This window comes from Vigna angularis, chromosome 4, assembly GCF_016808095.1.
Source record: "Vigna angularis cultivar LongXiaoDou No.4 chromosome 4, ASM1680809v1, whole genome shotgun sequence".
Classification (NCBI taxonomy): Eukaryota; Viridiplantae; Streptophyta; class Magnoliopsida; order Fabales; family Fabaceae; genus Vigna; species Vigna angularis.
In genome coordinates this window covers 7,560,223-7,576,603 of record NC_068973.1, presented here as the reverse complement: position 1 = coordinate 7,576,603, position 16,381 = coordinate 7,560,223, and the positions used below count along the sequence as shown (strand labels likewise).

General features: G+C 30.5%; 1 protein-coding gene across 4 annotated transcripts; it reads right to left on the bottom strand.

Annotated features, from left to right (window-relative positions):
• Positions 1-2,703: 2,703 nt before the first annotated feature.
• LOC108329944 (protein argonaute PNH1) lies at positions 2,704-15,436 on the bottom strand. Of its 4 annotated transcripts, none has more exons than XM_017564343.2 (24): positions 15,256-15,436; positions 14,247-14,375; positions 9,049-9,336; positions 8,600-8,808; positions 8,305-8,451; positions 8,069-8,202; positions 7,868-7,977; positions 7,237-7,343; positions 7,012-7,150; positions 6,813-6,929; positions 6,505-6,612; positions 6,345-6,416; positions 6,129-6,251; positions 5,724-5,883; positions 5,281-5,402; positions 4,989-5,126; positions 4,627-4,769; positions 4,316-4,378; positions 4,154-4,217; positions 3,934-4,069; positions 3,605-3,678; positions 3,358-3,452; positions 3,241-3,272; positions 2,704-3,012 (listed from the first exon to the last, which is right to left on the bottom strand). In XM_017564343.2, the coding sequence occupies exons 3-24, from the start codon at positions 9,313-9,315 to the stop codon at positions 2,846-2,848; spliced, it is 2,727 nt and encodes a 908-aa protein (XP_017419832.1). In that variant the 5' UTR covers positions 9,316-9,336; positions 14,247-14,375; positions 15,256-15,436; the 3' UTR covers positions 2,704-2,845. The 4 variants fall into 4 exon arrangements, with proteins under 4 accessions (XP_017419832.1, XP_017419831.1, XP_017419830.1 ...); XM_017564342.2 differs by having other exon boundaries at positions 15,260-15,436; XM_017564341.2 differs by lacking the exon at positions 15,256-15,436 and adding an exon at positions 14,855-15,177.
• Positions 15,437-16,381: the final 945 nt, after the last annotated feature.

Genomic DNA, 16,381 nt, shown 5'->3' with positions numbered 1-16,381 from the left:
TTTATTTTAATAATTTATAAAAATATATATTTTAAATATTTGTGGGTTTGCAAGTACCCGTGAGTATTTTTTAAACGGTATTTGTATAGGTAGTAAATTTCTTTTTTCCGAATCGGATAACGGATAAACACTATTCGTACCACCCGTTGTCATCTTTAAACCTTGTGAGAAAAACACCATATGGACATTTGGATGCATGGGCCCTCGAGGGTTGACCATTTAGTATTGTAGTATCATGATATTTTTTATATATATTTTTTAAATTTTCATTATTAAAAATAGATTTTATTAAATTATAAAATTATAAATTTAAGTAATAATAAATAAGAAAATATTTCAATAACAACATTTCATAACAATGGTAATTATAAATATTATAATATAATGTGAACTGTAACGTTTTTAAGTGTTATTTTTTTTCGTATGTTTAATTTCTATTAATTATGGCAGTTTTAACTGTCATATTTTATTTTAAAAAACTATCATATTATACAATGTAAAAAATTATTTTCGAACAAACTATCACATATACTTTATAGTGATATGAATCACGATGGTTTTCAAAACCGTCACAGACGTAAATTGTGACCGTTAAAAACTATCATATTTTACAAAAATAGCGGTTGCAATTTACACAGTTTTTTTATAAACTTTTGATGATCTGTAATGAAAACTTGATAAACCTTAGTTTATTTGTAATGCATGTAAATTTTAAGTACTCCTATATAAATTTGTGCATAAAATAACACTAGCATATATATATATATATATATATATTTTACACGTATATAATGTATGTTAATTATTTATATGAAGTTCTCAAGTTATATGTTTGCATTTGATGAGTTGGACAAAGTTGTGTACTTCGTATGATGAATCAATTTAAGTTGTGCATCTATATTTGCTCGATCACATGAATTTGTGATGTCTGACGAAACTATAATAATTTATGCTTTCATTTGTTAGTCTAAACTTATAAAAATCATGTTTAACACTTTGTTGAATTTTGAATCAAACGCATATACAGAACAATTACAATTTCTGAATTAAATCTGAAATTTTTTCTTTTAACTTTAGAAATGAATACTAAATCGATTAGATGTTAACAAAAATGAAGAAATTATTTAACAAGGTTTAGGTTAAAGTGAAAGTATAATAATATATTGAAAAAAATATTTTTTCATGTTTAAAAAGAAAAAGTCATGAACTAGCTAGCTCTGGTCCATATAATTTTTTTAAACTTTTTAATCCTCTTAACTTTTTTTAATGGAAACTTTTTTAACCCCAGTCAGGGTTAAGCCTTATGGACGGAGTCAAATTCATAGTTCTCGCATGAGGTAATATTTTTAAGGTAGTCTTTTGTTTGAACAACTTGAGTGTTATTAATGGATTTGATATAAATATGTAATATTTTGTATTAAAAAGGCCAATTTTCAGCCATTCTTAGGAGAACTTTTGTGTTTGAAGATGATTCATAGTTACTATACAAATTAAGTGTTGAAATATTGTTTTAAGTGCTAAAATAATTTTACTGTTTTTTACCTTAGTGATGTTTATATAGTATTTGTTGAAAATTTATTTTAGTCATTGCTTCTTTATTTCTTCTACAATTTTCTTAAGTTTTACTTATAATAAATATCATTTTAATATTTTTTTCCTATTTCTTCCTCATGCTCTTTTCTCACACCGGTTGTTGTTAGCATTCTTTGATCTTCTTGTAACTTTTTTTTACCAATTTATAATATAAATAGATGTAAAGTCTATTTTATAAACCGGTTTTGTGAAATTAAATTAGACTAAAATTCATCATTTTAACATGATGGTATATAGCCATGTAATATTAACATTTTTCATTTATAATCACATCATTATAATAATAAAAGACTACACAAACTATTTAACGTAAATTTTATACATTAGTAATATTTAAAAAAATATGAATTGATTAATTTTATTATATGTGTGGTTATATTAAAAAGCATAGATTCCACAAGTTTCGTGTTTTCCGGGAATATATTATTTGAAAGTGATGCAGTACCGTTCATTAAAAATTATATCCAAGGGTTGGGAATTAGGAAGAAATGTGTGATTAGCTTCAACTTAAAAGATCAGTTATATGCAAATCTTAATTAAGGAAAGTAAAGGAGCTCAATCAAATTCAAATTCAAATGCCACCCAATAGGACATGATGATTATTCATCAAAGTCAATTGAAATCTCGAGCTATGTCTACATCTGAACCAAACCCCTCTCTCTCCTTTTAAGATTTAAGTTGGTGAAGATTTTCTTTTCTTTAAAACTATTCCAAGACAATGTTATAATTAAATTTTAGATAGAGGTGAACTTCTAGTTGTAAATTTTAACATTTTTTAAAATTATAATGCTTACTTCTCTGTTGTTGTTAGTTGTCTAAAGAACACTCATATGATGATATTTATGTAAATCCATTTTACTTCCTTCAATAATAAGGACTTGATTTTCCTAATACACGTTTAGAAAAGTCATGATTATGTCACCAAAATTTAGTATTACTTGTTTAAGAAAATTGTATTATTTGATGAAGATTAGATTCTCTTATATATATTACCTATCAACCCGAAATGATGTCAATTTCTTCTGATGTAAATTGGACTCAGTTTTTCTTGTTGTTGTATCTTTTTGATAAATTTTTTCTTGATAGACTCATCAATTATGCAGATAAAACTAGGACTATAAAGATATAGTCAAAATTTTCCATGCAGAAGATGCTTATAATATAACATTGACAAATTTGTCACCTCTAATTAGTTTCTGTTGACTATATATGCTACTGTTTCTCTATTCTGAAGCCTCTTATTGCATCTCATTCAACAGTAAAACATTACATTTTTCACCTTCTCTTTCAGAGCAGGCAGTGGCCGAACTGGCCCCTCTTTCGATCTTGTTCCTCGCAGTTTGGAAATCTCAACAACATCAGGTTCCATGTAGAATCGAGCCCTGTAGGCTGCTAGATGAGCATAGTATGCGGGAGGCACTGCAAACACAACATAAACTTTATAAAAAATAAGAAAAAAAGCAAAAAAGGTTCATACACAAGTTAATTTGTATAAACTTATAGCATACTTCTATAAATATTTATTGTTTAATTTGGTCATAAACTAATTATATGTTATAGGAAAACTTATTTCATTATTTTTCTTTTCTAAAAGTCCATTTTGAGAAGTTTGTCCAAAGATATACTGTCTGAGTTTAGCATGATTACCTACAGAAACAGACCGTGTACATCTTGCATAACTGCAACCAAAATGTTAAGGAAGGTTATGTCATCTTAGAAATATAGCATAATAAATCTGAGATGATGAACAGAAAAATCATTTACGTGTAGCATAAATTGTTGGTAAGAGACTGAATCTCGTCTGCAGTGAAATTGTTCTCGTCCCAGAGGACATGATAGTGTGCTGGTCTACTTGTACCCTGTAAATTGCCCATCACCAACATAAAATCAATGCTGCTACACACTAGATATTTTAATGGTTTACAACAATAAGATGCTGATTGCAGAAATTTATGCAGGTTTTCAGTCCTATGTCCTAACCAATGTGGCAGCACCAATACCATTATCATACCTGAATTCCTGCATGACTGCATAAGTAGAAGTCGAATTCAGAAGGATGGCAGATCTTAGAATCTACCACAGTTCCTACATTAAAATCAGTCCAATATGGAACGTTTACAACACAGGTTGATGAAATTGGATAATTTGCAGAAGAGTGAAAGATCTTAGAATCTACCACACAGTATCTACGTTACCATAAAACTTTCTTAGGCCAAAATAATCTTTTATATTTTCAATTGAATTCATTCCCTTATAACACTTGCATTCAGATATCCTTAAAATAGTGACAACTGACAAACCCAAAGTCTGGCAGCTGGTAGAAGCAAAAAGAAAACTAACCAGGTAAGATATTTCCACTCTTATCAGTACTATTTCTGTCATCGTGATTGTTTGCAAAGAGTCTAGTGTGATGCCGCTTTTGAACTACTACAAATGTTACTGGTGGCTGGTAACTAGGTTCCAAAGATGCACAAGCCTATACACAAAGAGAATATAGATACCGGAGAATAGCATACTGATAAAAGTTATAACTATACTCTGAGTTGTTTTCTGCAAGTACCTTGCGGATGGCATCAAGCTCATATAGCAAAACCTGGTAGAACTGTCCTTCACTTACCCCATCCCTGATAATGTATTAGATAACATTGTAGTTAAAGTAACTGCATAGTCCACATTTTTAACTACCTCTACCATAACAGTATCAGAACAAATCCAATCCCACCTGTAAAAGATTATTCTCAATGGTTTTTGTCCCGTTGCCTTCTTGAATGATAGTAAAAGCTCCCTGCAGTTTCACACATTAACATGAACTGATATGAATGCAGATGTTGGATAACATCAAATGATAAATGCTAAAAAAACATTAAGATTTCCTAGTTGTCAATTATCGAGTTCCAAAGTGGAGCAATGTGAACCAAAGACACTGTAAGACCTTTAAAGAAAAACCAGATAAATACAACAGGAGACCCTATATGAATTTGAAGCAAACACATTTATAAAGCGACAAACTTAAAAGTGATGGCAGTTAAGTACCTGATCATACCACCATATGTTACACCCCTCTGTGGATCTTTCCAAGATCTGAAAAGATCTTGAATAAGCTCTTCTCGATGAGGCTGAGCACAGACCAACCCTGCATACTTTGTTACTTCAGGCCAGTCCTGGGAGGCTACAACCTGGATTACCATAATCAGTTAGAGGTCAGAAAAAAAGAAATAGGAGAATAACAGGACATGTGAGATAATTCCAGTACTATCACTCAAAAAGCAATAAGAAATAGAGTAGGGTGAAGAAGATCCTACTGCCACATAAAGTAAACAACATTCTCAGTCCTTTCAATTACATACCAAACATAGGACACCATTTAGTTGTATATAGAAGTTGGGAATGCTTACAGCAGCAATGGATGGACAAGAATCCTCTCCTGATTCCGGATGAGTTACATCAGCTCCAAATATTATTGTTGGAATATCACTGACCAGTGGAATCCTCCAACTTAAAGCATCCAAAAGTACTGTGTTTCTTCCTCCCATCTGCAAGAATAAATAGTTTAATTAAGCAAAGGAAATGAAAATAATGATTACAAATAAAATAAGACTTATGATATAAAAGGAAAGATTTTAGAGTAGCATGTAGCCACCCTGTCACTTTGGATTGTAAAGTATGATCGAAGATTTAGTAGCAGACCTTGACATTGATTTTAAGTGCCACATTTGCAAGGTATTGTCTATTGATCTTGAATACATGTTTCGTAAGGCAGCATTGAGAGATCAACCCCAGATCTGTTTCGCAAATCCTTTTGAGATCACCTGAACGAAGAGTTTGTTTCTTTAATGCAAGTGTGAAATAATTTTCTCCACAGATAAACTGACATATAGATAATGGAGAAATGCTAAGCATCTCTTTTTTTCTTGATACCATGTTTAGAAAGGAATCTACTAGGGAAAAAAACATATTCAAGAAAGAGGATAGAGGCATTACCAGATTGCAGGCATAAGAAATGAAAAAAAAATGTTCAAATGAAGAAACATCAAGGCACTATAGCCTCAACATTTCTATAATTATAAACCAGTACCATCTTAGTTATAGTTATGAAGTAATACAAATGGAAGAGTGACCTAGAATCATACCGTACAGAGAGCCATTATTGTCTGGAAGAATGGCAATCAGTAACTCTAGCTCTTTCCCACAAAGCTTATCCATAGCAGCAGAGTGTACATAATTCAAAGCCTTCTTTACCTGATCTGGTCTTGCAGAATATATAGGAATCACAGGGTCCTGACTGAATTCCTGACGAAGATCAAACTTTAAACCAATTGGTCGTAAACACTCTGATAACCCACAAAAGCTAAAGCTATTGGGTGACACAAGAATGGGTATACATTACATCTTGACAATGAATGTAACTAGGACTGACAATAATATATAATGAAAGATGAGTATTTATAATTTCAAAGAGTATGGAGTGCAGTTCAAATAAATGGTGCCTAAAAAAGAATGCAGCAACAAGACTTGGCCAACTTTTGAAACTTTACCATGCCTGAGATTTGGCACATCTGAACTAACTGTTGACAAAATCCACGAGCTGCACTTTCCTGTAAACTTCGAGAGAAATTGATACATGCCCAATATCTTACAGTACTTCCATTTATTACTTTCTGCATTAAAATTACCAGAATTTCAATCAGTCAGGAACAAGTAGCTTCTTTCACCAAAAGAATGAACTACTATATGTTAACGTCTGAGCTGACCTTGTTCATCATGTTCCACTGACCAACTTGTGGCAAGTATTCTTTTTCTCTTCCAGTGTCGTGATATTTCAACTATAAGTAAAAAGAAGAGCCAAAATATATTATCAACACAATGGAAAAAGTAAACAACCGGTAAACAATTTAATTATGGGAAAATTACCCAAGGAGGTGGAAGAACCCGAGCCTCAACAGATGCAAGCTTGTTATCTATGCTGATGCCAAACTCTTTTGCATATGGATTATTGTCGTAGTTGTTTTGTTGCATTGTCTGCAAGTAAACAGACAAGCTCTAGATAAATAAAGCAAACTAAACAAACCGTGTTAGAACAGGAAGAGCTCGCATGACTATAAAGGATGAAGTTACAGTGATTGTAACTTCAAACTATATAATGTCCAATTGACTCTAAAATAAAAATGTATCAGAAAGGGAAGGATTGAGGTAAAATCAAGAATCCATGATAATGTGACCTGTAAAATGTCTGCCTCTTGTTCACGGGGTCTCTGGCATGAGAACTTCAGCAGAGAAGTTATCTGCTTTTCATTTAACCCTTTTGTATATCTCTGGCCCTCAACTATTTTGCATGCCTGGGACAAGATTCACATGAGTTCGCTATGGGAAAGGTAGAATAGAATAATATAATTTGATTAAATTGAAAGCAAAGATTACCTCCATGGGCAAATAGTTGACCTTCCTTTGGCTTCCTACTTGAAGGCAAGGTAGATGAGAATATTTTATTGTAAATCCATACATTTCTTGAAAATAATCTACTACTGATTTCATGTTCATTTGCTCATCAAGAGGGAAACTGTTCAGTGGGAAAAGAGACAGTATTTCAAAGGAGGATATGTGTAAAATGTAAATTTCAACCTTCTAAAGTCAGAAAAGACATACATAAGCTCCCTTGTAGGCTGTGAAGTCAGTCCTGATATTCTATACTTCCTTCGAAAATTTCCTCTATGTGTAACTTCAACTTTTACACCTCTTAGAGCCTTTTTTATCTGTTCTCCAGTGACAGCCCACACATATTTTGGTTAGATATTACTTAAATCTTTCTCTCAATTTGAGAACTAGAGACATCACCAATTAAATTCTTCAATAACCGATAAGGGAACTTTCATAATGAATTTCAACATTTGGCAAGTATACTTGAAAAAATTATGAGGTCAGGTCAATTGGAAGAAAGACTTCTCGTTTTCCTTTTTGTTTAAAAGAAAAGCTTGGCTAATAGTTGATCAGTCATCTTCTATGGCACTAAACAATGATTTTAAGCAAAGACCCTTCACCTCACAAGATTATACCGAAGCCAGTGATTGATTATGCCGATGTCGTTCAAGTAAAAAGTATATTGGCATATGAGAAATGACTTAATAATTTATGAGCAAGGTTTCAAATTGCGGTTGTGGTTTTCCATAAAACAACATTCATAGTGTAGTAGAACATTGATTGCAGAGTTTCCAAAAAATAACATTCATAGTGTTCATCTAACAATGATTGCAGGGATTCCAAAACACAATATTCATACCTTGACACGATCAGCATCCGACAAAGGCTTTGAGTGCACATCTTTTCCCAAAATTTGAGCAACAAAATCAATCACAGGTAGTGGTTCAATAAAAGCCATTGATGACATATCTGAATGCAATCAAACATAACTGAATAAACACCAATGACAATGGAAAACAAAGGATTGAAGCTTATTAGTTATTATTGGTGGAAGCCTAACCAATGTTAAGTGACAATCCCATCTGAGTAGGCCTTATACTCTGGTAGAAGCCCCTCCACGATTCAAGGCCACCACCCAACTGCTGTGGTTTTCTTACATCCGGAGAATAAAGAAACCTCCCAATTGACACGTAACTAGAAATGCACATGAAGCCACAAGAAACATGAAAAAAATATCACAATCAATGGTACAAAAGTAGTCAACATATAACTTTCAAAGAACAACCCCAAATGCACCTCTGAGCCGCAAGCTCCCTTAACACAATATCAAAGACCGTTAGAGCTTCCTGTGGATTGTCCACTTGCTTTCCACTGAGAAGGTCACGTAGCTGATGCATGCTAACATGAGTTGCGAACTTGATTACCACCTTAAACTTTCTTTCCCTGTTACAAAATAATTAAGACTCTTTAAGACACTCACATTCAACAAAATCCAAACGTTGGTTACAAATTCAGAAAGAGTCATAGATCTCTTATGATTATGAACAAAATATAGCACTCTTGAAGAGAACAAGACAACTTGAAAGATTACCTGGTACCACTAGTGGCATCATCATCCTCACTCAACGTTACATTGAATTCTTTGTATGTAAAAGGAAGCAAACCAGCAGTGTAAAGGTTTCTTCCTCCATCATACACAGGGAGCCTCGTGGCTAAGTCAGTGTTCCTGTGAACCCTCACCAACTCTGCTACGATAGCCTTGCTTGTTTTTCGAGAAGTGACTTCAGGTGTTATTTTAACCTTAACAAAAATCAAACGCAACAAAGTGACTCAAAACAATTCTAGGCCAACCCCTTGGGAATTTGATAATGCAAGACAAATTGTTGCAATGTGGAGGTGTTCATACTTTCTCCACTCCCCTGATTTGATTATTTTGGAAGAATTGATGTACTTTTCTTTAACCATTCTCATGAGGGTGGCAAAAATATATTTTCTTTTTTTAAATTTAACCATCCATGCAGTATATAAGATTAGACTTACATTGTAATGGCTCAAGTCAGATACAGATATATCAGCAAGGAAATGGTTAGCTTTGACGAGACACTTGGTCCCGAGTTGACCATAGCCAGGCCTTTGATGAAACATAAGACTCTTGGAAGTGGCAGAGGAAGGAAGCTGTGGATGAAGTTCTGTTTCTTGTAATTTCTCTGGCTTGCACTGGCTCCTTCTCCTGCACCTTCTTCTACGTTCTGTGGGTTTTGGAAGAGGCCTTCTAGACTTCACTTGGTGCTCCTCTGGATCCTTCATTTTTCACTTGGCAGAGTAGTTCTGTGGAAAACACACACAAGCAAGTTTGTCTTATGTTTCTGTCAGGAGGAGAGGGGGAAGTGGGAAAAAGACAGATTCCAGCTGGGAAAAAGGTTTTTTATGGCGCAACAAGTTTGAAGTTTCACTCACAAACAAACCATGTCTCAGCTTATGGCTTATGCAATGGTCTTGATGGGAGAGAATAGAAAGTTCAAGAGTGGGAAAGAAATGAAACTTTGCAACGGCTGAAAAGCTGAAAAGAAGGGGAAAAAGAGGAGGAGAGGATGGTACAACATCAAATCCAGATAGTGTTTTCCTCTTCCCCTAGGTGCTGTATATTCTCTGAAAAGATGTGGATCATAAATAAAGCGACATGCATATACATACATGCAAACCAGGAATAGCCTATAACAAACATAACATTTTTTAAATAAAAATACAATTTTTGACATATAACAAACATAAAGATTGAGATGTGACACTTTTAAATGGTATTAACATTAATGGGATGAATAAAAGTTCATCGAAAATGGAGGTCTCATAATATGAATTTTTGTTTGAACTAGTGGACCTAATGAAAAATTTTGATAAGCCCCATTAGGGTGGAAGTATAGGTTTGATGTCCATAGGGTGATAGGCATAAGGTAGAAAGAAAATGGGTGTGTGGTGGTAGTATGGTGAATTATTTGGGATGTGGGTTTGAAGTGGTGGTCCCAAAGGAGATGTTTTTGAAACTTAGTCTACTCCAAGTTCTTGGAGGGACAGGTTGTAAGGTTGCATGTATGAAGGGCTTTTGCAGAAACCAGAAAAGAAGCTTTAACGTCTTGCCAAGTTGAACTACAGCGACAGAACATGGCGAAAAGCAGTCAGCACTACAAAGACCACAGACTGAAAGAAAGTGAGAAGCTAAGGTTGGTGGTGCTTGGAAATCCATGAAATAAGAGTGTCAGTTGTACGTGCAAGCGAGGCTAAAACACTGCAAGCTTTATCATGCGTGGCCGAAAAAACAAAGATTTTGGTCCTCTTCTCTTTGGCTTCGGTCTTTTGGATGCGAACTAATGTGGAGCCGATAAAAGTATAATTGATGCCAACGCTTATCGACTATTCGTGATCTTTAAAAAGACACGAAGAACAATCATTTGTCCTGTCCCTTTCACGCAACAGACACAACATCCCTCAAAACTCTTTCACCATTTTTTAGCTTATAAACTCCAAATTTTTAATCTTTCATCCCTTCCAAAAACTTCAATTCATAAAGTTTACTTCTTTGGATTTTCAAAATAAGGCATTCAACATGATAAAAACAAGACATTCCAAGTATTATTAACAACTTTATGCTTACAAGCCGAAAGAGATTACGATTATATGCGTAAAAACAAAAACGGATGATTTCTAAGTATACAAATTTACTAGAAAAAAAAATTAATTAATTTTTTATATTACTATGAGTTATAAATCCTTTCGTTGATATTGATATTACTATGAGCTAATTTTTTAAAATAAAGGATTTCATTAAAATATATACTGTCAATACGATATTTTTTACACGGTTTTCATATTTAGTTTAATATGAATTTCTACATAAAAAAAATACCGACTACTATAATTTATTTGATTAAACTATAAGACAACAAATATATAATAAGTCCCAAGAAAAAAAAATGTAACTTTTATTTTTCACTATATAATTTTGATCTTGAATTGATGAGAAAATGGTTAGAAATATCAATTTTAATGTAGTACAATTTTTGCATAGGTCTGGTTTTATGGTCAACCGAAACAAATTAATTTTAATTTTAACGTAAAGAATAACTTCAAAAATAATAATATTTTGACAACATTTTTTACATTATCTACGTGATTGATCTAAAATTACTCCACAATCAATAATAATAATCATAAACACCAACAAAGACAAATCACAAAATGATATATAGATGATGTTAAAATGTTGTTAAAATATCATTATTCTAACTTCAATCCACTTAGATGAGTTTTAACTGAAAGTTTATATTTGAGGTCATTTTGAAAAAAGTGACAATTACAATTTTATAAATTGAAAATAATATTATCTTAAATTAAAACGTATACATATAATAAAATTTATTTCATAAATCACTACATTTGAAATTAAATTAGTTTAATTTATTTTACCTTAATTTTAAAAATAAACATATATATTTTCCTTCCTTTAAGTTTTCAATCAAGTGGTATGATTTGCCAACTTTAAAAAGATATTAAAAATCTAATTAATTTATTTAAAGAAAAGACAAAAAATAAAAAAGAGTCAGTCCAGCAGAGGACGAAATGTACTAAAATGTTGTCTTTTTTAAAGTAAATGGAAAATCAGATGTGAAAAATGTCACAGTCAATTGATAATTGGTGTATCAGATAATCTGAATTGTTTACCCAATTCAGCTCTCTATCTATACCCTAAGGTGACCCTACTAAGATTATGACCAATAATAAACAAATCTTCTCTAAATCCTAATACTCACAAAAACTTACATTAAAATAATTCATCTATAATATTTTAAACAATATTTTATATCCCAAATACATTTATATATTTAGTATATCGGCCTTAAGTATGTTAATAAAAGTTAATCATATTTATTTTAAAATCAAAATCTCATTTTAGTTTTGTTTTGAAAATGTGATTCAAAGAATGAAGGAAGGAAAGTTATTTAAATTATTATTACTCTTTTTCATAAATCTCGACTAAGATATTTGTTTTTTTAAATTTTGACTAAGATATTTGTTTTAATATGTTTAATTGTTTCACATTTTTCAAGAATTCAGTTAAAATGAAAGATAACTCAAATCATTTTTTCTTCTTTAACTATTAATTATTTTTTTAATGGAGAAAAAATTGAACTTCAATACAGAAAATAATTTCTAATAATATAATTCCAATAAACTTTAGATAATAAAATTTAATGTTCTACATTTAAATTTATATTTTCTACAAAATCTATCATCTTATAAATTTAGTCTCTTAAACTTATTCGGGATTCGTGTTAATAAATTTGACATTATAAATATTAAAACATATATATATATATATATATATATATATATATATATATATATATAATTTAAAATTCAAAAACAAACTATTCTTCAATTCAATCTAGCAGATAAAATAATATTTTTAATTGCACATTAAATTATTCGTACAAGCATATAATCTTGTTGTCTAAAGCTTCTAAAAAGTAGATGATATTGTAATATTGGGACTTCTAGTTTTATTAAAAACATTGTGGTAATTGTTAAATATTTTTTCACCAGAACAAAACTCTTTAAATTTATATTTTATTTATTCATAATTACAAAAAAAACTCACATAATGCAAGAAAATATTGATCGTTTATTGTTTGATAAAGGAATATTTTCAACAATTATGGGTTTTCAGCCAACTTATAATATATAATCATTTTAATTATAATTTCAAGCTATTAAATAATAAATTAAAATAAAATAAAATTTAAGGTTGATATTAAAAACAAATGTTTATGAAATCTCTATATTTTATATTTTAAAAAACTTAAACTGTATGTAAGGAAATGTATTGATCGTAATTAATATTTGTTTATACATATTAATTAATGATTTTTTTTTTAAATAAAAAATTGATGCTCAATAATCTTTCTTTAAGCAATGCTCAATAATCCTCGTTCAATATCAAGTAAACAAAAGCATACAAATCATAGTTAAATCATTTATTAACAAATTTTAAAATTTTCAAAATGAAATGCTTCAAATGTCTATATTCCTACATTTTAATTTACATTTAAAAAAAAATGCAATAGAGGAAATATTTTCTAATTGCATTAAAAATATTTTAACCCATTTTCATCAATTTTATTTAAATATTGAATTTCTTTTTCAATATTCAGCTTAATTGAATATTTATATTAGTTTTTAAGTATTCCTTACAGTTTTGTTTGTTTTATTTGAAAAAACTAAAGGAAAACACAAACTTCCTTCTTATACCTGAATATAAGATATAGAGAAGTCTTTAATATTTTATGTATTATTGCATTAATATCTCTTTCTCATAGGTACAATTTATATTTTCAAACTGTTTGCAGCTTTAATTAATTAACTTATATTAAATTATTGTATATTTAATAAGGAGAACAGGAGAGAAACCGACATTTGTAGTGAAAATATATAAAAGAGATAAAAAGATAACTAAATTAATTTTATTTAACTTATAAATTTTCTGTTAATTAATTATTTAATAATAAATTTAGACAAGACTTGAGTATTAATTAAGGGTTATGGAAAAGAAACATAGAACTTCCACTAATATACTCGTTTAAAATTAAATCTAACAATTCTATAAATGAAGTTATTATTGGAATTAAAGTTATAAATTATTAATCATGAACTTAAATGAACAAAAAGTAACCAATACAAATACAATTATAGATTAATATTCTATCTCTTAAATTTGAAATAATTTTTAACCTTCGAAATTTAGAATTTATAATTTTTGCTTCTAAGTTTAAAAGTTACTTTAATATCTATATTCAAACAACTTATGTGACAAATGCATTAAAAAGGTTTTAAGTTTATATTTAATATTATTTTTTATTTTTGTGTAAAATAATTAAACTAGCCATGATCTGGTATGATTTTTTTCCTGAACTATTCTCTGCAGAATGGTGTTTGTGGCTTTTTCTTTATAAAGATGTATTTATGAGTCTGGAAACAGCCGAAAATAGCAGTGAAGGAAACCCATATCGCAATCATGACAAAGTGAGACCCAAAACAACACAGCAACAAACAACTCACTTCGACAACTTCATACATAATAAACAGAACAATAACTGGGGTATAGACTTTTTGCAGAGTGTGAGAAAAATTGAAAAATGCAGAACCTTTTGTTGACAGAACAAGAGAAGCAGTTAATGGAAGCAAACCTTTTGCTTTACGCTATGTGTGTATTAATGTCTCTCTGCTGTCACTGTGCTCCAACCCAACTATATGATCAGTGTATTAAATATGAAATAATATTGAACTCAACCTTCACATTACCTCTTCTATTCTCCCTGCACACAAAGGTATAATACTGTTACTGCAGCCTTTCAATTAAGAGTATACACATGCATCAGCTGCACCTAGCTGCTATGTAATTAATACACCCAGCCATACACAAATATTCAAACACTACATGCACTCATGGAGTTTTCTTTCTGTGCTGCTATATCAATTATGATCAAGTACTACTACTTTCGTTTAGTATCATGGTAAATTTTCACAACAAAAGCTTGCTAACTGTCTATTCAAAGGCACAGACAGTAAGAAATGGACTCAGGCCACTGGTGACTGCATATTTGTTTGTGGTACTCTTAACCAAAGCTGAAATCGAAGCATAAAAAAGATTGAAATTTGTGTGGATATTTGGGCTTAAGAACGAGTTTTGAGAGCCTCAAAACATCATCCAATAGTAATCATTTATGGAGTTCAAAAGATGAGTAGAATTAGAAAGAGGAGAAAGCTTTGTAGATCTACAGCGGTTAGAACAAACCTGAAAAGAGAAATTTAGATTAAAGGGGAGAACAGCATGCAGGGCATTGAGCAATTTATGAAAGAAAGGTGAGATTGGAAGGAAGAGGAAGAAGAAAAGAAGGAGAATTGAGAGTTGTATAGTGGATAAAACATTAAGCAAAGTGTAGAGTGGAGGAGTTAGAGAAATTGGTGTTGAGTAGTAGCTTTAAGAAAGGAGCTTTAAACGAGAAAGGAGATCTAAGAAGGGGTTTTGGGGGTGAAAGCGTGCCACTTTGATTATTTAAAAGGATAAAAAACAATGAAGGCTTTTTATCTTTTGAGAAGCAGAAAAAGAAACGCCACATACATTAATGAAAAAATTGCAGAAAGGAGCATTTGGGGTGGTTGGAGAGTGATAAAGAAAGGTGCGAGATTCCATACATACACATAGTTAGAGTGAGAAGTGTGCTTTCTCTCTGCCTCTGGTGCAAAGCTTAGAACGAAAAATTAAAGAAATTGTTTAAGGGAAAGAGAAGTTGTGTCAGTTTCTTAGACGGAAAATGTGGCGGAATTGTGTTATGTCAGTGTTAAATGAAAGAAAAAAAGAAAGCAGAAGGGTTGTGTTGTGGAGAAGCATGTGTAATGGGGCGAGGGGTGAAACTTTTATAAAGCAAGAACTAAGCTCAGCACGGCGTACAAGACTCATTTTACAACTATATACTATTAATATTTCGTTTGTGTAATACTTTTTTCTCCTTTACCTTTTAAGTTTTATAGGATAAGAACTGTACATAAAGACATTGTCTCTCTTTTCACAAAAATATGTTCAGATTATTTTCTTTTTCCTCAGATGTTAGTTCCTCCTGTACAAAATAAAAAAAAAAGTTCATAATTCTTTTTATTAAGATTAATGGAATATATATATATATATATATATATATATATATGAAAGTTAACAATAATAATCATAGTAACTTTCTTTTATATAACATCCCAAAATTTTAATAGTATTAACACTATTATAAAAAATTATTAATATTTAATAAACTAGAATAGTTAAAACAAAATGCATACATAAAATTATTATAATTATCTAAATATAATTATAATATTAAAATATATAAAAAAATCAAAAAATTCTTTTACACTTAAAAATAAAAAAATTCAAAAAATTCTTTTACACTTAAAAATTAAATTGTAACCAGAAGTTTGTCAAAAGAACATATACATATATTTTCATATAAATATATACAGAATTAACTAAAGTAAAATCTTAATCTAAGTCTATACTCTATCTCTATCTCCTAAAACTTGATTTAGAGAGAGTTCTTCATCTACTTACATCATAAAAATAATCATTGAAAACAAAAAAACAAGCAAACAAAAAACACAGAAAAAAAAAAGTAAGCTAATTTTTATCAAAAAATACATATATAATATAATTTGCAAACATCAAATTATAATCAATCATCAATAACTAACAATTTGATAAACATCCAACTATTTACTTTAGACTTGACCATCCAGATATATGTATTGATATCGAACTCTTGAGGCTTTGCACCCG

What these genes read in the sequence shown, in the direction of transcription:
- LOC108329944 (XM_017564343.2), bottom strand. Translation starts at nt 9,315, where the DNA reads ATGAAGGATCCAGAGGAGCACCAAGTGAAGTCTAGAAGGCCTCTTCCA. An exon ending in CTGACTTGAGCCATTACAAT is followed by an intron (nt 8,809 to 9,048) that starts GTAAGTCTAATC and finishes ATTTTTGTTAAG; the next exon opens with GTTAAAATAACACCTGAAGT. An exon ending in CAGCCTACAAGGGAGCTTAT is followed by an intron (nt 7,151 to 7,236) that starts GTATGTCTTTTC and finishes CCCACTGAACAG; the next exon opens with TTTCCCTCTTGATGAGCAAA.